At 42.1% G+C, this 23,969-nt stretch overlaps 1 protein-coding gene across 9 annotated transcripts in view; it reads right to left on the reverse strand.

The window, feature by feature from the left end:
• rusc2 (RUN and SH3 domain containing 2) overlaps positions 1-23,969 on the reverse strand; it is a 122,537-nt gene that overhangs the window by 37,583 nt on the left and 60,985 nt on the right. For 6 of the 9 annotated variants that reach the window (XM_078550199.1, XM_078550172.1, XM_078550236.1 and 3 more), the window contains 2 exons: positions 22,890-22,960; positions 11,218-13,237 (listed from right to left, as the gene is read on the reverse strand). In XM_078550199.1, coding sequence (XP_078406325.1) covers positions 11,218-13,150 — 1,933 coding nt within the window. In that variant the 5' untranslated portion in view covers positions 13,151-13,237; positions 22,890-22,960. The remainder of the gene's footprint in view (positions 1-11,217; positions 13,238-22,889; positions 22,961-23,969) is intronic. The other 3 variants (XM_078550190.1, XM_078550180.1, XM_078550209.1) reach the window with 1 other exon arrangement.

Below are 23,969 nucleotides of genomic sequence, written 5' to 3' on the forward strand. Positions count from 1 at the left end.
CTGATTCTAAGTAGGACTTTTCAAATAATGCTGAAAATGACAATTTTACTATGCATCTTTATATGTGTTAACTTCTCAACGTCAGCAATCAACTTTAAAAAGAAAGACAACATTGTTTACAGTTGATAACCAAAAAACACTTCCCAATCTAAAATGGAAGAAGAATGCAAGAGCAGCCAGCTAATACCTCACAGACTATAGCTAAAGCAATAATTACCAATAGTTCCCTAGGCTTATCTAAAGTATCTTTAGTGGTTGACTATGAAAGGGCATCAAGTGAGGTTTTGGCAAGAGTGCTTGCATCCAGTTTTAGCTGGAAATTTGTGAAATGGACATAAGAGAATCAAGGAGGAAGAGATAATAAATAAGAGGCATAAGTAAATGCCTCTGCCCTAAATAGTTCTGCTTGCAGAATTCTCAATTCAAAAGTTTCATATTATTTTGAATTTACAACAGAGATACAAGCCATTTGGTCCAACTGATCTGTATGCTGGTGGGAAAGTAAGCTGTGGGGAGGACACAAAGAGATATAGACCTGTTGAGCGATGGGGTCAGAAGGCAGCAGTTGGTGTATAATGTGGGGAAATGTGAAATTATCTGCTTTGGTGGGGAGGATGAAAAAGCAAAATATATTTTAAAAAGTGAGAGACTAGTAAATATTACTATTCAGAGGGATTTGGGTGTCCTTGTACATGAGACACAAAGTTAATATGCAGGTACAGCAAGCAATTAGGAAGGTAAACGTTAAGCTAGCTTTATTGCAAGAGGTTTGGAGTATAAGAGTAAAGAAGTCTTGCTGAAATTATATTGGGCTTTGGTGAGACCATGTCTAGAGTGCTGTGTATAGTTTTGGTCTCCATCCCAAAGGAAGGGTATTCTTATTTTGAGCGGGTGCAATGAAGGTTCACTAGGCTGATTCCTGCGAAGAGAGGGCAGTCCTTTGAGTAGAGATTAAGTAGGATGGGCCTATATTCTCAGGAGTTGAGAAGAATGAGAGATAGTCTCATTGAAACATAGAATTCTAGAGGGCTGACAGGATAGATGCTGAAAGGCTGTTTCTCCTGGCTGAAGAGTATAGAATTAGAAATTATAGTCTCAGGGGTTATCCGTTTCTGACAAAATGAGAAGAAATTTCTTCACGCAGAAGGTTGCGAACCATTGAAATTCTCCACCCCAGAGGCCTGTGGATGCTCAGACATTAGGCATATTCATGACTGAGATCTACAGGTTTTTGAGAACTGAGGAAATCAAGGGATATGAGGTTAGGGCAAGAAATTAGAGTTAATGTAAAAGTTATTGAATGGCAGAGGAGGTGCGAGGGACCATATAGCCTACTCCCATTTCATATGTTCTTATGTTCCACAGTAACCATGGCAAAAATATGAAATTGTATTTTGCTTCTATGATTGAGTACTTGATAAGAAAATTATAAGGGTGTTTGCCATCTCCTAGCTTGTTTAATTTGCTTCTTGGATAACATGAATTTCTACTGTGCTACTGACCACATCTGTAAACATTAAGATCATTAATTGGGTTTCTTTGTATTTTTGAATTATAATATTAGCCCAGATCTTCCAGTCTCCAGATCATTGTGACCCCTTGGAAGTCCTGACACACTGACTCCGTGGGAATTGCCCGAGAAGTTTGAGCGTGGGCAATTGCCCTGCTCTACGGGGCCTTCCGAAAAAGTCTCCAACTCTGAGTTTGAGTCAGAGACTTTGGACAGTTCTGACTTACTTACCTGGGTAATTATCTAGGAAATGTCAGACAGAAAAATCCTAGTCTAACTCCTGGGTAACGATACAACTGACCCCCCACACCCCTGCAACCCCATCTCCTGGTCCCCGAACCTGACTAGCCCTCACCAGCCAACTCCACCCCGACACCCCCAACCCAACCCGACTAGCCCCCACCACATAACCCCCACCAAATCCCCAAACTGACAAGCCCTCCGACCCAACTTGACGACTCCCAACCCACCTTCCCATTCACAAACCTACCCACACCCAGCTTCAACCCTAATTGGCTGCCACCCTACCCCCTTATCTACTTACCTCACCCACCCTACTTCCTTACCTTCTCTCCTTAGCTTTTCAAAGAAGCTTTGGGATATTTAAACTCTTCCTTACCAGAACATGGCAGCTAGTGCCATAAAAAGGGGGCTTCAGTGCAGATTCTCTACGCTGCTTCCTCCGAGGTTTCCTGTACTGAGTGAGTTTTGCACAATCATCCATCAGAATTTGGCCAAGGGAAAAAAAAAATCGGAGGAAGGTAAGCAAGTAGTCTTTTTGTCCAGTCAGTGTCAGAAACAGGGGTTCAGACAGTGACCGGAAGGTTTGGGCCATAAAGTTTTATCTATTTTTCCAGAAACGCATCTTAAAGGATCCTAAGGTTAGCATCAAGTGCCAATGAATCAATTTCCTTCAGCTGAGAAAGGAAATGACACTGGCAGATGGTCTCCACAAAATTGTTGGGTCAGTTCATTTTGAAATTTTTTAGATTGACTTAAGCAGGACAACTATTTAATTTGTCAGATTTATCTGGGATGTTCAGTCCTAATATTATTTTCCGCAGCAACAATAATACCTTCTACTCACACCTTTGAAGAGAACATTTCACACTTTTATCAGAATCACATGTTTTATGTGGTAGACATACTTATATTCAGAGAAAAGGGATTTCATAAAATCACACTCAAAATGGCATTCTGAATAAAAGCTTTTAGACATGGATTTTCCCTTCATTTCCTCCATAAACTTTCTAATCCACAATACAGTTGTAATCAATTATATATTCTAACAACGCTAAGATTGTGTAACAAGAACATAGAAAAAAATATCCCATCTACTTATGATCTTGGAACAAATTATTTGCAGAATTCAGTCTGCAACATTAATTAGATATATTGGCACTCCGCAAATTTGTTTGCTAAGGGAAACAATTTGTTTCAAAGATAAGAACTGAACTATTAATGTGATATAGCAGCTGAATTGAACAAATGGCTTCTTTCTATTTTTTCAAGCATTGTGCCAACTGCACAGTTTTAAAAGGTTAAGTAACAAAAAAACTCTAAATAAAAGATTACTCTAAGAAAGAAATAAGTCACTATCCTTTGATTCAGAATTTTTGCATGAGTGTAGTACACATAATGTAGGAAATCAGACACCTGATTCTCCAACTTAAAGGGGATACTTTCATCTAGTACCATCAGTGCAAAGGTCAGTCAGGTACAACAGGACATCCAGTAATACAATGTTGCACATATCAGGCACACATTATAATTTATTTAGCAATAAATTTTAATTGATAACCACAGTGACCTTTGCAATTAATAAAAAAGTACATGGATTTTTATCTCCCTAGGGTAATGTCTCTTCTAGGACTTACACCTTTTATACACTGTTTATTTTCCCCTTAGCATCTTTTTAATTGAACAGAACAAAAAGCTGTTTTGCATAGCCACTTTGCAGTTCATCCCTGTTTGAAGTATGATTAGTCAGTATGAAAATTAACCTCTTAAAATGGAAAAGATATGATAACATGGAATCTCACAACAGCAAAAATATCAACATTTGAATAGAAAGTTGATAGGATGCAATGCTGATTATGAAGTCATTTTGACCAGTTTTTATAAATGTTCTAAAATACATTGTTCAGTGAATGGGAGTGCTGCACTGGCACATCACACAAGAGGCTCAACAAACTGAACCAAAGAATGACTGGAAGCTAGTTGATGTACTGGATTGAATGCTGAACCTCAGCTGTGAAACATTGCCATTTCTTTTTAAAAGTAGTTCTGAAGCAACATGTACTTAAAACCATCACCAATAGTATCCCAACTGTGTTGTTATGGAGAGGAAATTCATGACCTGGAAATTCTACCAACTTTGACAGGAAATCAGTGAAACACACTGAGAAACAATTGAAAACGGCACTTGTTGTATTTTTCTGGAGGTTCTAATAGTCTCCTGTGGGAGTCAGAATGGGAGGTTCCTCAGAACTTAAGGGCCCATCATTCAGTCCTAAATGTTCACACAATATTGCCACTTTCCATTTAACATCTCCTAATGATACCATGAAACAATATACCAGCTTTCCTGAATGTCATTTGACAAAAAGGCTCTGGAACAATCTCAAAAGGTTAAGAAACTTTGGATTCTTCATGAATATTTCATGTACTGCACATATATAAAATAATCAGGTTTAAATTCTCAGTAGCATACATTCTGAACACCTCACCTGGGTTCAATCTTGCAGCTCATTGTAAATTTATATATTGTAATTTTTATGTATCAACATGGGATAGATGAAGAAGGGGAATGCCTTGTTCCAACAAATCTATTATTCTCTCTATTCACTGGCATTAACCAAAATAAATTATAGATTCTGTTTTCTCTCCTTCCTCTTTTGGTTTGCCTGAGTCCTGCTCCCAGCTTTCCCCTGTCCTGAACTGGCTGTCAAGAGGTAAAGTGACCTCTCTCCACTCCCTAGGGGAAGACACAGCAGTTGAGATGGAAAACTTGTCAGGTTATGAGGATCAAACAAGAAAATAAGACATTTAGGCAACAATTTTTTCATAAAAAGATACAAGTCTACTGAACAGATCATCAGCAGGATTGGTGGAACAGAAGCCCACGTCAGATTTTAATTAAGGGCTAAATTAATAAGGAAAGTGAAAATACAACCAGTACCATTATATTGACTACCTCTAACCCCTAGTCTTTAACCTACTCCAGCTGTGATCTTTGAAGTTTCTCCCTCATTCCCCCACAGTCTCAAAACTCAACTCTCCCTTGAGATTCACAAATCTCTTCAATCTGGCTAACAGTAGCAAGACTCACCTGGCCAAAGTCACAAATGATACTGTGACCGTGATGAGTTACCATTCCTGGTTCTCTTCTTGTAGGCCCCTGACACCCAGCAACCTCTGCCACCCTTCTCTCAACTCCATCATCACCTCATCATCAGATCGCCTGCCAATATAACATTCTGGATATTCTGATTTCCTTTAACTCAGTTTCAAGAAGACTGAAGCAATCATGGTTTCTGCTCCTGCCATAAACTTCATCCTTGTGTCATTGGCATTGTCTCCCCAGCTACTCGTTCAGACAAGACATGCAAATTTTGACATCCTATTCGACCCACAGCTGAGCTTCAAACTCTCTATCCTCTTAACACCAAGATCACTTTCTCCCATACGTGTAATATTACCATCCTCCGACTTTATTTCAGCCTCACTGTCACAGCTACATTTATCTATTCTTATGTCACTTCTGGATTCAACTTTCTCAATATCCTCTTTCCTAGCTTCTCATCCTATATCCAGCACAAAACTCGACTTGCCTAGGACACACTGTATACTGGATTCAGTTGGCTAAATTGAGTTTTCCCCTGATTTCTCTAGCTGATCTGCAGTGGTTTAACTGTCTCCTCAATATCACAGAATCTCACAGTGCAGATGAGGCCCTTCGGCCCATCGAGTCTGCACCGACACGTGAGAAACACCTGACCGACCTACCTACCTAACCCCATTTACCAGCACTTGGCCCATAGCGTTGAATGTTATGATGTGCCAAGTGCTCATCCAGGTACTTTTTAAAGGATGTGAGGCAACCCGCCTCCACCACCCTCCCAGGCAACGCATTCCAGACCATCACCACCCTCTGGGTAAAAAAGTTTTTCCTCACATCCCCCCAAAACCTCCTGCCCCTCACCTTGAACTTATGTTCCTCGTGACTGACCCTTCAACTGAGGGGAACAGCTGCTCCCTATCCACCCTGTCCATGCCCCTCATAATCTTGTACACCTCGATCAGGTCGCCCCTCAGTCTTCTCTGCTCCAACGAAAACAACCCAAGTCTCTCCAACCTCTCTTCATAACTTAAATATTTCATCACAGGCAACATCCTGGTGAATCTCCTCTGCACCCCCTCCAGTGCAATCACATCCTTCCTATAATGTGGCGATCAGAAATGCACACAGTACTCCGGCTGTGGCCTCATCAAGGTTCTATGCAACTCCAACATGACCTCCCTACTTTTGTAATCTATGCCTCGATTGATAAAGGCAAGTGTCCCATATGCCTTTTTCAACACCCCATTAACATGCCCCTCCGCCTTCAGAGATCTATGGACACACACGCCAAGGTCCCTTTGTTCTTCAGAACTTCCTAGTGTCATACCGTTCATTAAGTACTTCCTTGTCAAATTACTCCTTCCAAAGTCACACTTTTCAGGGTTAATAAGATTATTAGACATAGGAGCAGAAATTAGGCCATTCGGCCCATCGAGTCTGCTCCACCATTCAATCATGGCTGATAAGTTTCTCAACCCCATTCTCCTGCCTTCTCCCCGTAACCTTTGATCCCCTTACCAATCAAGAACCTATCTATCTCGGTCTTAAATACACTCAATGACCTGGCCTCCACAGCCTTCTGTGGCAATGAATTCCATAGATTCACCACTCTCTGGCTAAAGAAGTTTCTCCTCATCTCTGTTCTAAAAGGTCTTCCCTTTACTCTTGAGGCTGTGCCCTCGGGTCCTAGTCTCTCCTACTAATGGAAACATCTTCCCCACGTCCACTCTATCCAGGCCTTTCAGTATTCTGTAAGTTTCAATCAGATCACCCCTCATCCTTCTAAACTCCATCGAGTATAGACCCAGAGTCCTTAAACGTTCCTCATATGTTAAGCCTTTCATTCCTGGGATCATTCTCGTGAACCTCCTCTGGACCCTCTCCAGGGCCAGAACATCCTTCCTGAGATATGGGGCCCAAAATTGCTCACAATATTCTAAATGTGGTCTGACCAGAGCCTTATAAAGCCTCAGCAGCACATCCCTGCTTTTATATTCTAGTCCTCTCGAAATAAATGCCACCATTGAATTTGCCTTCCTAACTACCATGTCAACCTGCAAGTTAACCTTAAGAGAATCCTGGACTAGGACTCCCAAGTTCCTTTGCACTCCAGATTTCTGAATTCTCTCCCCATTTGGAAAATAGTCTATGCCTCTATTCTTCCTACCAAAGTGCATGACCTCACATTTCCCCACGTTGTATTCCATCTGCCACTTCTTTGCCATTCTCCTAACCTGTCCAAATCCTTCTGCAGCCTCCCTGCCTCCTCAATACTACCTGTCCCTCCACCTATCTTTGTATCATCTGCAAACTTAGCCAGGATGCCCTCAGTTCCTTCATCTAGATCATTAATGTATAAAGTGAAAAGTTGTGGTCCCAACACTGACCCCTGCGGAACTCCACTAGTCACCGGCCGCCATCCTGAGAAGGACCCCCTTATCCCCACTCTCTGCCTCCTGCCAGACAGCCAATCTTCTATCCATGCTAGTACCTTGCCTCTAACACCATGGCCTCTTATCTTACTGAGCAGCCTCCTGTGCGGCACCTTGTCAAAGGCCTTCTGGAAGTCCAAGTAGATAACATCCATTGGCTCTCCTTTGTCTAACCTATTCGTTACCTCCTCAAAGAATTCTAACAGATTTGTCAGGCATGACCTCCCCTTGATGAAACCATGCTGACTTTGCCCTATTTTACCATGCACTTCCAAGTATTCTGAAATCTCATCCTTAATAATGGACTCTAAAATCTTACCAATGACCGAGGTCAGGCTAATCGGCCTGTAATTTCCCGTCTTTTGCCTCACTCCCTTCTTAAACAGGGGGATTACATTAGCGATTTTCCAGGCTTCTGAGACCCTCCCTGACTCCAGTGATTCCTGAAAGATCACCACTAACGCCTCCATTATCTCTTCAGCTATCTCCTTCAGAACTCTGGGGTGTAATCCATCTGGTCCAGGTGATTTATCCACCTTCAGACCTTTTAGTTTTCCTAGCACCTTCTCCTTGGTAATGGCCACCATATTCACCTCTGCCCCCCGACTCTCTTGAACTATGGGGATGTCACTCGTGTCTTCCACTGTGAAGACTGATGCAAAGTACCTATTCAGTTCCTCCGCCATTTCTTTGTTCCCCACTACTACTTCTCCAGCGTCATTTTCCAGCGGCCCAATGTCCACTTTTGCCTCTCTCTTACCCTTTATATATCTAAAAAAACTCTTGCAATCTTCTTATATATTACTGGCTAGTTTACCCTCATATTTAATCTTCTCCCTCCTTATTTCTTTTTTAGTTGTCCTCTGTTGGTCTTTGTAGGCTTCCCAATCCCCTGGTTTCCCACTGCTCTTTGCCGCATTGAATGCTTTCTCTTTAGCTTTTATGCTATCCCTGACTTCCCTTGTCAGCCATGGTTGCCTCGTCCTTCCTTTAGTATGCTTCTTCTTCCTAGGGATGAATTTTTGCTGTCTCCCCCGAATTACTCCCAGAAACTCCTGCCAGTGCTGTTCCACTGTCTTTGCTGCTAGGCTCATCTCCCAGTCAATTCTGGCCAGCTCCTCCCTCATGCCTCTGTAGTTGCCTTTATTCAACTGTAATACCGTTACATCTGATTCCAGCTTTTGCCTCTCAAATTGGTTAAATTCCATCTGCCACTTATCTGCCCATTTGACCATCCCATCTATATCTTCCCATAGCCCAAGACACTCAACCTCACTGTTAACCATCCGGCCAATCTTTGCGTCATCCGCAAACTTACTAATCCTACCCCCAACGAATAATAGGGGACCCAGCACAGATCCCTGTGGTACACCACTGGACAATGGCTTCCAGTCACTAAAGCATCCTTCTGTCATCACCCTCTGTCTCCTACAACTAAGCCAATTTTGAATCCACCTTATCAAATTATCCTGTACCCCATGTGCCTCTGCCTTCTTTATAAGTCTCCCATGTGGGACCTTGTCAAAGGCTTTGCTGAAATCCATATAAATTACATCAACTGCACTATCCTCATCTACACACCTGGTCACTTCCTCAAAAAATTAAATCAAATTTGTTAGGCATGACCTCCCTCTGACAAAGCCATGCTGACTATCCCTGATCAAACCTTGCCTCTCCAAATGGAGATAGATTCTCTCCTTCAGGATTTTCTCCAATAGTTTCCCTACCACTGACGTGAGACCCACTGGCCTCTAGTTCCCTGGCTTATCTCTACAACCCTTCTTAAATAGCTGAAGCACATTAGCTGTTCTCCAGTTCTCTGGCACCTCCCCTGTGGCCAGAGAGACTCTAAATGTAAAGCCCTTAATTTTAAAATCCTTCCACCACCTCGCCTATCCCATCTCTAAAATCTGCTCCAACCTTCTATCCTTTAGTTCCTCATACTTTGGCTTTTTTTAAATCTCAGATTGGTAGCAGAACTGTCAGCCACCTCATCACTACTTTCTGAAACGGCTTAACTAAATCTTCAGACTCTCTATCTTTAAACACCTTAACAAGATCTGTCCTTTCAACCAATCTTTCAGTCACTTGGATGCACTCTATCACCACGACTTGCCGTCCATTTCTTTAACTATTTTCTCTTACCACCCCCCATCCTTGAGATGTTGGAGACATTTAAATCACTATAGATTCTATTAGGTAAATTTTTGAAATTAATTTTATTCATTCTTGGGATGTTGGCATCGCTGGCAAGGCCAGCATTTATTACCAGGCTCTAGTTCCCCTGATAAGGTCTTTCTTGGGCTGCTGTGATGGTTTGAAACAATGGAGTGGCTTGCTAGGCCACTTCAGAAAACAGTTAAGAGGAAAACACGTTGGTGCAAGACTGGAGACAAACCTAAGTCAGGTTTGGTAATATTAGCAGGTTTCCTTACCAGTTTTACTGATACAAACTTTTTATTTTCAGATCTTGTTTTTGATTAATTCAAATTGAGCTGACAAATGGCAAGTAACATTTGTGCCGCACAAGTGCCAGGCAATGACCATTTCCAATGAGAGAGAATCTAACCACCACCCCTTGACATTCAATGGCATTACCATCGATGAATCCACCACCATCAACATCCTGGGCATTACCATTGACCAGAAACTGAACTGGATCAACCATGTAACTACTGTGGCTACAAGAGCAGGTCAGAGGCTGGGAATCCAGTGGCAAGCAACTCACCTCCCATCTCCCCAAAGCCTGTCCACCATCTACAAGGCACAAGTCAGGAGTGTGATGGAATACTCTCCACTTACCTGGATGAGTGCAGCTCCAACAACATTCAAGAAGCTTGGCACCATCCAGGACAAAGCAGCCCACTTCATTGGCACCCCTTCCACAAATATTCACTCCCTCCACCACTGATGTACAGTGGCAGCAGTGTGTACCATCTACAAGGTGCACTGCAGGAACACATCAAGGCTCCTTAGGCAGCACCTTCCAAATGCATGACCACTACCACCTAGAAGGACAAGGGCAGCAGATGGATGGGAACACCACTACCTGCAAATTCCCCTCTAAGCCACTTACCATCCTGACTTGGAAATATATTACCGTTCCTCCACCGTCGCTGGGTCAAAATCCTGAACTCCAGCACTGTAGACGTACCTACACCACATGGACTGCAGCAGTTCAAGAAGGCAGCTCACCACCACCTTCTCAAGGGCAATTAGGGATGGGCAATAAATGCTGGCCTAGCCAGTGACACCCACATCCCATGGACGAATAATTTTAAAAATCCTAAACTGATGGGATTTGAACTCATTTTCTCTGGATTATTAGTAACATAAGCATTACACAACCGTCTGTTTGCTTCCTATTTGGATAGGTGATACGGGGCTATTAGTCTCAGATTCATGGCATGAATACTGGTGGGAAGTATGCAGGAATAGACTAGATGAATCTGCTCAGAACTATACCACTACTATTACAACTACTACTGTTAATACTACAACAACAATGTTATTAAGGAAACTGTCATGTCTAGGAAATGCTGCCACAGATCTCTCATAAATAAAAATTAGGCAGTTTCTGCTTAGTTCCTGTTTCAAAGCACAAAGCTTCCCACAAATGGGCCATAAGGTGCGGGCAAGCAAAAAATGACAGAACGGAAACACCACTCTGACACTGGTGTTAAGCCATATCCCTATGTTGGAGTAGTGGAAGTTGTAATCTTTTGTGCCTTATCTGCAAGTACCTGATGCTAACCCTGTTGCCAAGTGGAAAAGCACTTCAATCCCCAACACTTGAGTTCAAAAATTTTAAGTTTTTAATATAAAAAGGAAACAAATCCAAAAAGTTGGTTTTATTACAGAAGTGACTAGGATTTTTAAAAAATTACACAATGGCTATTTTAGACTATTCTAAAAGTTAGGCACTGGCTTACCTTCTATTTTAGTTCTGCTGTCAAAAGATGCATCCTTTTCCATTTGTTGATGGATTGCGTTAACTGGTTCTAGTTTCCTGCCATCTTCTCCACTGTAACAAGGTTCATACCCTTCCAGGTGAGCTCTATCATACACGCTTGCATTACTGTTTTTGTTGTTGAAACGATGAATAAAAGGCGCATCACAGGATGTTGTTAAATCTGTTCTTGTAGAGGACCTGCCAGGCAGATTATGGTGTTGGTCCTCATCCATGTAAACAAATACATTATTTTCTTTTTGATTTTCCAGAATTGGAGAGAACTCTATGGAAGAATCGCCACTGGTTTTCAGCGGTGGAGAGTTCCCACTTCGTTTTCTAGTTCGAGCAATTTCAGCAAATGAGGTTACTCGTCTTGGTGGTGATCTCTGAGATGTTCCCGTGTGACCATCACTTAGCTTGCCTGGGCAGCTATACATGCGTTCTAATGAGCCCAACCTAGGAGATGGGCTCTTATCCAAGTTGCGATCATAGCTTCTCGATCTTTGCCTGCCAGAAGTATTTGAGGCAACATTCACGTACACTTGGCCTTCAATGAGATCTTCAGCAGTGTCCGCTGCTGGTTTCTCCTGAAGATACTGATCAATGTTCATTTTCTTATCTTCTGGTTGCCGGAAGAGATAATACTCTGTAGGTTGACTAGGGCTTGTACTCTTTGTGTGATCTTCTGAGCAGCTTGTTATTGAAGACCCTGCTGGGCTTGGTGTAGACTGAGAAGATAGGTCACAAGTTACTAATTTGTAATAATTTTGTGTGGCAACAACTAGTCTTGCTTGACTTTGAAAACAAGCAGTAAAATCTGAATTTTCAGAAGAACAGGGCATGTTTTCACATGGTAGGTGGTAAGAATTGCAGTTGTCATCAACCGCTGGTGAACACTGCTGATGACACAGACAGGTTTGCATGGCACTATCACCATTGTGAATCTCACATGCATTCTTTGGCTCATTAGGTGATGATTGTAGGTCCAAGTAGAATGCACCCAGATCTGAGTGACTGCAGTATGAAGAATCATGGGACATGTTACCTGAACTTAGGTTGGACTTTGACTGGCTTTTCATTTTATTGTAGATCGCTGTAAAGTTGACCAGCACACCATCTGAACTGTTACATGAAGAGTCACTGTTGTAAGTCATATGCTGATTATCTATCTCAGACTGATCTGAAAAGACACAACTTCTGCTTTGTTGTAAATCTAAGCTGGAGCAGCTGCATCTTCTGCTCTCTAGCAAATTTTGCTTCCTGAACAATCCATCTTGGCTGCTCTCCAACCCTTGATTGCAATCAAAGAATAAGGTTGATGTACTATCATGAGCACAGTTGCATATAGGTAGTTCCATCAGCTCAGCTGACGCTGGTCTCGACGTGATGGTCCTATTTGACTTCTTCCCATCACATTTGTGTGTTTGCTCCTCTTGACCTTCAACAGTCCCTTGTCTAATGGTGGGGCTCCATTGCTTTGTATTATTGTCAGCACCATGAAGGTGAAACGGTAGTTCATGCAGAACAAATGGTGGATTGTTAATGTTGCTGTTCTGAGGATGAAAAGAACTGTTATTGGAGCTTTCCTGATCATTATTCTCATTTAAAATTAACGAATTGTGCTGTTCACTAGTGTTGACTTCTTTCGAGTTTGGTATTCTACCTTCAATTTCACGTGGTGCCCCAGGAGGTAAACAGGAAGCCTGAATTAAGCTGCTGTAAAGTAATGTTTCCTTTTGAAGCAAGTCCTTCTCTGGCAGCGATGTAGTCCTTGTGATTCCCAGATCAGTATGGTAGAAAGGGTTTGGTCTTTTGCCCATGCTACAGTACTTTCTGTCTGGGACCTGGCAGTGAACAAGGGGAATGTGATGTACAATCAACGTTTCCCCCGTCAGTTTGGGTGGGCTATCCATGATGTTTCAGGTCATCGGTCAAGTTGCACAGAACATTGCGAATCCCCTGTGGCCACATTGGTAGCCTGCAACATATGGTTCAGCAACCTGGAAAACATAGCGGGGGGAAAGAAACATTGAATTTTACAGTACTTCTTGCATTAGGCATGCCACTTTAGTCAACAATAAAATAACTTTCTTCCTGTTTTTAAGATTCAATAGAATTTCTATACTGTAGACCATGACAAGCTACTTCACCTTGTCCAGAACTGTAGAAGCAGAGGACATAACTTGTACTTTAAGGGGTAACTTCAAAACTAATCAGCGAAAACAATATTTCAATGAGTGGTCAGTCTTTGGAACAGACGTCATAAGAGATAGTAGAAATAATTAGTATTAATTCATTCAAATATTTATTTCAGAAAATACCATTGTCGGATGCAGTATATGACTAATTTGAGACACAGAAAGCAGTAAGTGTAGCATGTTTGGGAGGAACAGGTCACTTTAGTCCTATGGCTCTCAAAGTTTTCTATCATAGATATTTTCTTAGTGACATTTAGGGGTATGGTAGTAAAGTGGTTATGTTACTGGACTAGTAATCCAGAGGCCTGGGCTATTGTTCTAGAGGCATGAGTTCAAACCTCACCATGGCAGTTGGGAAATTTAAATTTAATTAAATAAAATTATGGAACATAAAGCTAGTTCATTAATGGTGACCATGAAACTACCAGTTTGTCATAAAAACCCTTATGGTTCACTGATGACACTTCAGCAGGGATTCTCAACCAGGAGTCCAGAGCCCCCAAGAGTCCAGCAGTGACTCCCTCTCTCCAACACGCAGATAATTTAAAATGAATTCACTGCCAATCCCCAAAGGTCACTGTATCCAAGGCACAGAGTTTTACCTTAGAGCCTCAAGTTACTGTTCAACAATAGCAAAGTATCATTTTAGTCCCCAGCCACACACAAGACGTGAGGAACCAGAAAATGCTGCTTGACTCAGAAGCTTATGCTCATTGGTCATGCGTCATTTTGAGAAGGAGGCAATCTAGATGGAGCTTGGTCTTTTCTTGTCCAGCAATTCCTACGTAACACAGCTTGACGACATTGCTTAAATTCAAAACAGTTTCCTTTTTGGACCCTAGAAGTTCCAAGCAAATGGGGTAAGTGCTCAGACTAGACAAATTAAAAGCAGTCAAAAGCATTACAGATTTTAATCAGATCTGTATTCTACTGTGTAGTTTCTAAAATACTTCTACTTGTGGCATCTCAAAATATATGTTGGTGTCTGTGTCCATATACAGAATCTTTACGTAAGTAAAACATTGATCTGACGACCAAATTATTTACATCGAGACCCATTGGTAATGGTTTAAATAATTTTCAAACACATGTAATAGATAAACAGGCAGCTCGTGATGATTCTCTAGAACCAAGTGCAATTTACATAGCTCGGAAAGCAAAATCTGATCTTACTGCAGAGTGCTTGCATTTTTACTGCTCTTCCACGTAGTGCTGTGTGTTACCAATCACTGCTCAACAAACACAAATGACACGAGACCATTATTATTTTCCACCATGAAACAAAACTTTTAAATTTAAAACGGAATCCCTGAGGGGGTTTGGGGGGGGGGGGGGGGGTGCAGTGGGGGGGCGGTTATAGGAATTCTCCGGCCATAATGTGGAGCAGGGCCTGTAGTTCTTTTCTTGCCTGTCACATTCATATCTTTGTAATTACACTGTGCTGTAGAGGTGCAGGTTATATTTATCACTTTGTACTTTTGTTTTCTTTAATTTTTTCAGGGGGTGTGCGGTGGGCCAATTCGGAGGGCAGTTAAGAGGCAACCAATTTGCTGTAGGTCTGGAGTCACATGTAGGACAGGCCAGGTAAGGATGGCAAATTCCCTTCCCTGAGGGGCATTAATGAATCAGATTTTATTTTTACAACAATTGATGGTAGTTTCAGGGTCACCCATTACTGAAGCCAGCCTTGCATTGCAGATTCGTGAATTGAATTTAAATTCCAGCAGCAGCCATGGTGGGATCTGAGGCCACGTGCCCAGAGCATTAGCCTGGGCCACTGGATTACTAGTCCAGTGACGTTACCAATATGCCACTGTTTCCCCTCGTCATAATTATGGAACATTTTCATTATCATTTCCAACAGAAATGCCTCACCCAGCTTTTCACTGTAATAATAAGGTAATTTGAAGGAATTTGAGCTTCTGGGGATGGCTGTCTCTATATAAGAGCATTGTATAACAGAGACAGATGATACTCCATGTTTCAATCTCTCAAATCGGTTTTTGAGTCGCCACAGCACTGCAATTGACCTAATTAAAGTAACAAAGCTTGATTTACCAGAGTCACAATCAGTCTTCATCCTTCACAATCTTTCTGCAGCCTTTGACATGGTTGACCATCCTCCCACACATTGGGCGGAATTTAATGCCCTTCCCCATGGCCAGTACAGTGGTGGGAGGGGGCATTTAATCGGGTGGGAGGGTGGAGAGCCCACCACTTTTCCACCTCCACCCTGATTAAGCCGGAGGCCAGAAGGTCCATGTACAGCCTTCCCAACTTGCCAATTGAGGCCCTTATGTGGGCAATTAATGCCCATTTAAGGGCCTCATTCAGCCACCACTGGTATTAACTCAGTGGCAGGTGGGGGACTCACCATGCGGGGACCATGAAAAGCAAACCCATCCAGGATTGTATGCAGGCTCCAGGAAAGGGGGGGGGGTGGGGAAGCCCTCTATTAAAGGCACTCAGTGCCTGCTTGAGCCACCACCCTATCGCGGGACCTCCCCTCCTGCTATTACTCACCAGTGGCCTAGGATCCAGCAATGATTCTATGCCTCGGGTGGGTGTCATACTGACAGCAGCCATGTTCTCCCGTGTGTTGCTGCTGTTCAGTAGAGCCATCGGCTTCTGATTGGCTGGCAGCTCTTGGGGGTGGGACTTCTGTCCCCAGGGTCCTTAATGCCAGGGAAGATCCGCCGCCGTTAAGTGCCTGAGTGGGTGCCCTTCAGCTCTCCAGCTAATGGGGGAGACCCCAGTCACCTCCATTAAATCCTTCATGTTTTCATTCTTATCGATCCTGTCATAGACAGGGAATGTCCTGCATCTGAACTTTCCCTCTCCGACTCCATTACCTCTGAAGTCCCAAGAATGAGCTTACTCCCATTTCTCATTAACATGCTGTGTCTTGGTGAAACCATCTGCAAACACAAAGCCAGGTTTCACATGTACATGGACAACAGCCAACTCTGCCTCACCACCACCTCCCCAGACCTCTGCACTGCCTACAAATATACGAACTAAAAGCAGTGTAGGCCACTCAGCCTTCAAGCCTGCTCAACCAATCCACAAGATCATGGTTGATCTGATTTTAACCTCCCGCCTACCCCGATAACCTTTTACCCTCTTGTTAATCAAGAATCTATCTAGTTCTGCCTTAAAAATATTCAAAGACCCTGCTTCCACTGCCTTTTGAGGAAGAAAAAATTCTCCTCTTAAATCAGCGAACCCTTATTTTTTTTTTTACAGTGACCCCTAGTTCTAGATTCTCTCACAAGAGGAAACATCCTCTCCAGATCCACCCTGTCAAGGCCCATCAGGATCTCTGTGTCACTTGTCTACTCCTCTGACATCCAGTCTTGGATAAGGCAAAATATTTTCCACTAAATATTGGAAAGGCTACCGTGTCAAAAACTGTATTCCCTCGCCACAGATTCCATTCCCCTCCTTGGTGTTTATTGCATATCAACTGTGTTTAATTATATGCAGGTAGAGGGCATCAACTGAGGTTTTGTTTGAGCAAATATAAAGAGACACTTATTGAAACTGTGGTATAGTTGAGTTAGGTGTTGCTTGTAATGTTTCATTCTGTAAATAAATGTAAGCCTGAGTAAAGATAGGCTCCAGTAATATTCTTCACCAACTGGCTTTCTGAAATAGAACACTTGGCCATAGTCTCAGGCTGAACAAAACTGCTTGCAATATTGCCATCCTATTTGACCCAGCTTCTGAACTCATATTCTCTCCATCACAAATGCCACATACTTCGATCACCTTCTTCCACCTCTGAAATATTGCCCATTACCGCCTCACCTCAACCAATCTGCTGGTGAAATTCTCATCCATGCATTTGTTGTCGCTGGGCTCAACTATTTCAGTGCTTTCCTGACTGGCCTCTGAGAATTCACCCTCCACGAACTTATCCAAAATTCCCCTGCTCATATCCTAACTCACACCATGTCCCATTCATTCATCACCTCTGTCCTCGCTGATCTATGTTGGCTCCCGATTCAGCAAATTCTGTTTTTGTTTAAAATTCATACTCATGTTCAAATCCCCCGCCTATGACCTCATCCCTCCCTACCCCCTCCAGTGCTACAACCCTCCAAAAACTGTGCTCCTCTAAATCTAACCTTTTGTGCAGCCCTCCCACTTCCTTCACTACTCAACTGTTCACCACACCTTCATCTGTCTTAGCCCTAAGCTATAATTCTGTTGTAAAGCTTCTTTGCCTCTCTCTCCTCCTTTAAGATGCTGTTGAAAGCCTACTTCTTTGACCAAGCCTGTTTTATACAAGAAGTCCTTTGTTAGATTGATCTCATTTTTATCTAATTATGCTTTAGGACACTTTAGTATGTTAAAATCGCTATTTAAATACAAATTGTTGTTACACATAATCTGTGGGGAGATGGTGGCATGGTGATAATGTCACTAAACTAGTAATCTAGAAGTCCAGGCTAATGCTCTAGGAACACGGGTTTAAATTCCAATACATCAGCTGGTGGAATTTAAATTCGATTAATAAAATCTGGAATTGAAAGCTAGTCTCAGTAATGGTGACCATGAAACCATCATCAATTGTTGTTAAAACCCATCTGGTTTGCTAATGTCCTTTAGTGAAGGAAATTTACCATCCTTACCCGGTCTGGCCTAGATGTGACTGCAGATCTACAGTAATGTGACTGGCTCTTAACTGCCCTCTGAAATGGCCTAGCAAGCCATTCAGTTCAAGGGCAATTAGGGATGGGCAACAAATGCTGGCCTTGCCAGCGACGCCCACATCCCATGAAAGAATGAATTTAAAAAACTGTTTTCAATCCCACAGAATAATCTTGTTTCTCTCCGAAGTGAAAAATACTGCTCAAAACTGGAAATCAATTGCAAGCCTTGCATAGGGGATTCATGTATATTGGAACTGAAATTTATTCCAAAATAGTACTTTACACATTTCTAGCCCACAATGGTGTTTGCTGCACTTATGTAGACTAGAATTATTATTGCACAATACACAGAGTAGGAATAGTCTTCAAAGGTAACAAGAGAAGAACCTGGAGATAACTATTGACTACTCATCAAAGGTACACAAGCAGTATAAGGTATTGCTGAAAAAGAGACATGCTTTGTCAAAGCTTTTCGTCTTGCACTCATCAGGGCATTTCGCAAGAAAAAAACCAATGTGAGGGAAACAAACATATTTATACTGTATGAGAAGAGGGTGCTGATTGTTTGGCAAGTAGACTCTGCGTGTACTGGATGCTACATATATTAATACACAAGGCCTGTTCTTTGCAGACAGAAAGAACATGTACACACATTACACAAGTTTTAGCTAAACAAAATAAATGACAGCCATTCGCTGGTTGGTTCATTCCCCAGGGCAATGTCTTGGCCAGAGTCCAGCTGCCTAGTAAAATTTCAAACAATGCTTGCCAATTAACTGTCGGTCACAATCAACTGTGCATTCCCCAGGACAACGCCTTCATCAATCAGAGTCCACTTGTCAACCAATCAGCACTCTCTTCTCATACAGTATAATATGTTGTTTGCCCTGACATTGGTATCTTCTTGAAAATTGTCCAGATAAGTACAAGACGAAAAGTTTCAATAAAAAATGTCTCTTTTTCAGCAATACTCAATTTCTGTACTACCAAACGACTATCAGTATAAGGTAGCCAATGGGAAAGCAAATAATTTTGAATTTGTATAGTGAGAGGCACCAAGTATCTCATCAAGAGCTGTATGTTACTGACATCCTGCCCTGTGCTGGCACCCCCCCTCACTCACTACCCTATCTTTGCTAACCTACACCAGCTTCCACTATCCCAAAGCTTCACATTTAAAATCCTTGTCCTTATCGATAAATCCCTCCTCGGCCTTGCCCCTCCTTAATCTTACAATTTCCTCTAAAATCCATTCCTGAATAGTCTATTACTCTGACTCTGGTCCAAGCATCCTCCTTCTACTTCACCTTACCACTGATGGCAGTTTGTTTAGACATCTCATTCCTAGATTTTGAGGTCCTCTACCTCTCCAACTATTCCTCTGCCTTTAAAAACTTCAAGGTCCATTGCTTTGACTGAACTTTTAGTTGTTTTGACCTCCTACACTTACCTATTTGTAAAGTACCTCAGGATGATTTTTTGTGTTAAAGGTACTCTGTACATTCAATTGTCATCGTTATTTCAGCACTATCATATGTATACACATACATATTTGCCTCTGCTTCAGATGTTCTCCCTTTTCCCTTGAATCATGTTTGGGCATGGTTGCACTGGTATCAGCAACCTCTTAATACCGAACAGGACTGTTTAATAGAAAGAAGAGAAACTAAGAATTGAACCTGGTTAGAACATTCTGATACACACAATCTTATCTAAATGTTACCAAGAACATTCAGTTTTTGGTTATTTGCAATCACAGTTCTGAGTATTTGTTGACAACTTTTCTATCAATTTCTAGATCTTTTTGCACCTACAGATGCAGCTTAATCAAATAAAAATACAATGGAAACTTTCACTTCTTTCTATAAACTTCATATTTGGGCATATACTGGATATTTTTGAATTTAGCACCTCAGGTACAACTGTCCTAAAGTACACGCCTGTTTCTTTCAAAAATTCACTCTCAGGACATGCTGGCAAAACCAGCATTTATTTCCCATTAAGCAGTTTGATATAACTGAGTGGATTGCTAAGCCACTTTGGAAGCAGTTTAGAGTCAAACACATTGGTGTGAGACTGGAGTCATTATGGCTCAAAACCAAGTAAGAGCAGCAGCTTTCCTTCCATGATAGTACATTAGTGATCCAGTTGGTTTTAAAACAACATTTTTACAGAAATGGGTAATGGGGACAAATCCTGGTGTCCTGGAAATTCACAGGCATACACCAGAAGTGCATCTGACTTCAGTTATCTGCATGACTTGTCAAACCGGGAGTTGGTTGATTTCATAGGTTTTGGATGTCCAGAAATTCTGCCTGAAACATCAGCCTTAGTAGAGCAATTAGAAAACTTTTTCTACTTGTATTACCAAGATATCGCAGATTGCACCCAGGCAGGCTGGATGCCTCTTCTTGCTTAAATTTGGCACCATCACAATTTCACGCTCCTCTATTTTTCTACAAATCATTTTAAATTACAAGGCAAATATGTTTTCCAATACGAGTTAAAAGTTATTAATTTTAAATATTTTTGAAATTTTATTATCAGTGGTATCTTAGAACATTTCATTGCAGATGAGAAGCATCTGTGTCATTTTACAACACAAGAACTTCAGAGAAGTCAAAGATAAATCCACTGAAGCTCATGTCTTCAATGATCCTAAACCACCCATTAAAAGCATTTGACTGCCTTTTGAACATCCCTAAAAGTTTTTTCCTTCCCACCAAGCTGATTATTCCAAACGCTCATCACTCTTTGAGTTAAGATATTTTCCCAAATATCTGCTTTAAACTATTTTTTGTTGACTTTAAACTTAACATCCTCTAGTTCTATTTTCCTGGCTTAATTTGGAGTAATATTTTGCATACATCCTTTCCACACCACTTCACATTTTATGCATACTTTATTGGGGTGTAAATTTGCATATACATTTTATGAAACTATTATACATGTGTACAGTCACGTTATCTAAAGCCATTGTACAAATTACTGTACAATCACCTAGATATTTCATGATGTCATTGCATATTTAAACCAACAATCACATACATCCTACAAGTATGTACATTCCCATACAAGGTCCCCCTTTGTCCTCACTTATCACCCCACCAGCCTCCGCATTCAAAGAATCATCCTCCGCCATTTCCGCCAACTCCAGCATGATGCCACCACCAAACACATCTTCCCTTCGCCCCCTCTGGCAGCATTTCACAGGGATCGTTCCATCCGTGACACCCTGGTCCACTCTTCCATCACCCCCTACACCTCAACCCCCTCCCATGGCACCTTCCCATGCAACCGCAGAAGGTGCAACACCTGCCTTTTTACTTCCCCCCTCCTCACCGTCCAAGGGCCCAAACACTCCTTTCAAGTGAAGCAGCGCTTCACTTGTACTCCCCTCAATTTAGTCTACTGCATTCGCTGCTCCCAATGTGGTCTCCTCTACATTGGAGAGACCAAACGCAGACTGGGTGACCGCTTTGCGGAACACCTTCAGTCTGTCCGCAAGCATGACCCAGACTTTTCGGTCGCTTGCCATTTCAACACACAGCCCTGCTCTCATGCCCACATGTCCGTCCTTGGCCTGCTGCAATGTTCCAGTGAAGCTCAACGCAAACTGGAGGAATGGCACCTCATCTTCCGATTAGGCACTTTACAGCCTGCCGGACTTAACATTGAGTTCAACAACTTCAGTTCATGAACTCTCTCCTCCATCCCCACCCGCTTTCTGATCCCCCTTTTTCCAATAATTTATATTTTTTCAATATATTTTTCTTTTCCCACCTATTTCCATTATTTTTAAATGTATTTCCATCCATTGTTTCATCTCCACCTTTTAGCCTATTTTGATCCCTTCCTCCCACCCCACCCCCACCAGGGCTATCTGTTACTAGCTCGTCCTGCTTTCTACCCTTAATGTCACCATTAGCACATTCCTTAGCTAATATCACCACCATCAACACCCCTTTGTCCTTTTGTCTATGACATCCTTGGCAATCTCTTCTTTTCCTCCACCTATCACTGGCCCTCTATCCAGCTCTACCTGTCCCACCCTCCCTCAGCCAGCTTATATTTCTCTATTTCCTCACTTCTGATGAAGAGTCATATGGGCTCAAAACGTTAACTGTATTCCTCTCCGCAGATGCTGTCAGACTTGCTGAGTTTTTCCAGCTATTTTTATTTTTGTACATTCCCATACATGGTTTTCAAAATCACTGTAGATTACTGCATGTGCCTGCAGAAGGAGTGTATTATGACGTCAAGTTGTCTAACTTGGAGCACTGTAGGCTGATCCATCAGGGGTATCCTACTAGAAAAATTAACGTGAAATAAAATAACTAACTACAATGAGTTATTCAAAAAATGGTATTCACTTCAAAGGGAATGAGGGGCAAGAGCTCCAGGCAATTTATTTCACTGTTTTCTACCAGATTTCCACATCAATGCAGTGATGGAACATTACAAAAGATCTGGTAAGCTCTACAGAAGAAATGCCAATGACTAGAAGCAAATAACTAGAAGCAACAAATGAAGGTTAAAAAAAATGCAATGAGAGGCTAAGTAGAAATGAGTTTGTGCACAAAAAGAGGGAAGGATAAGTCAAAAAAAAAATCCAGCACCCTTTAAACAGGGCAAGCGTTTGTTGTAACCATTTAATTTAGCAATGCAAGTTCTCAAAAGGTCAAGAAATCTAAAGGAGTGATTCTCTGACCCCACATTCCTAGTAGGAAGCCATGTTCATGAGGAGCGCAAAATTAGAGAATTAGTGCTGTAGAACTATCTTCAATCCATGCTACCTGCAAATGTAGATCATCGACTTGGGACTATGGGATTGCAGAAATCAGTCCAAGTATGTGTATAGAATAATCTGAAAGAAACAGAATACACGTGATAATCCAGCAAAAAAAATGTCAGAGAGCATAACCTGTCCATCACAGAAAAAGGGAACTAGATCATTGCATAAGTAGATTCAACTTTGACCTCAATGTGTAACAGCTAACTGAATACAGAGATGCAAGTCTTTTTTAATAATGCCACAAGAAAGATTGTTACCAATGATCCAAATACACAAACTACAAAAGGGCAAAATCTGCACTCCTAGTGAAAATGCCTTCATGACCACTTCCACAACTGGAATGGAGAGTCAACCTTAACAGATTCAGTGTGGTCAACTAACTTCAATAATTTACTGGCACTTCTTGCACAGCTTGAGCCATGTGCAATGTGCAAGGACGTCCTGGTGAATCAAAAGCAAGCAGTCCTCAAATCCTGCTACTCAAAGTTGAAGGTAAGTGGCCTCAAAAGTGCAGTGGGGGGAGGGCAGCTCTTTTTTTCTCATAACTCAAAAATGATTTTGCTTCCAATCTCCACCCCTCCATCATTTTCACATGGTCCATCTCTGACACTTCCCTTCCCTTCCTTGACCTCTCTGTCTCAATTTCTGGTGATAGACTGTCCACCAATATCCATCACAAGCCTACCGACTCCCACAGCTACCTCGACTACAGCTCCTCACACCCCGCTTCCTGTAAGGACTCTATCCCATTCTCTCAGTTCCTTCGCCTCCGTTGCATCTGTTCTGATGATGCTACCTTCAAAAACAGATCCTCTGACATGTCCTCCTTCTTCCTTAAATGAGGTTTTCCACCCACGGTCGTTGACAGGGCCCTCAACCGTGTCCGGCCCATCTCCCGCGCATCCACCCTCAAGCCTTCTCCTCCTTCCCAGAAACATGATAGGGTCCCCCTTTGTCCTCACTTATCACCCCACCAGCCTCCGCATTCAAAGGATCATGCTCCGCCATTTCCGCCAACTCCAGCATGATGCCACCACCAAACACATCTTCCCTTCAGCCCCCCCCGGTGGCATTCCGTAGG

This window comes from Cetorhinus maximus, chromosome 1, assembly GCF_964194155.1.
Source record: "Cetorhinus maximus chromosome 1, sCetMax3.hap1.1, whole genome shotgun sequence".
Taxonomy (NCBI): Eukaryota; Metazoa; Chordata; class Chondrichthyes; order Lamniformes; family Cetorhinidae; genus Cetorhinus; species Cetorhinus maximus.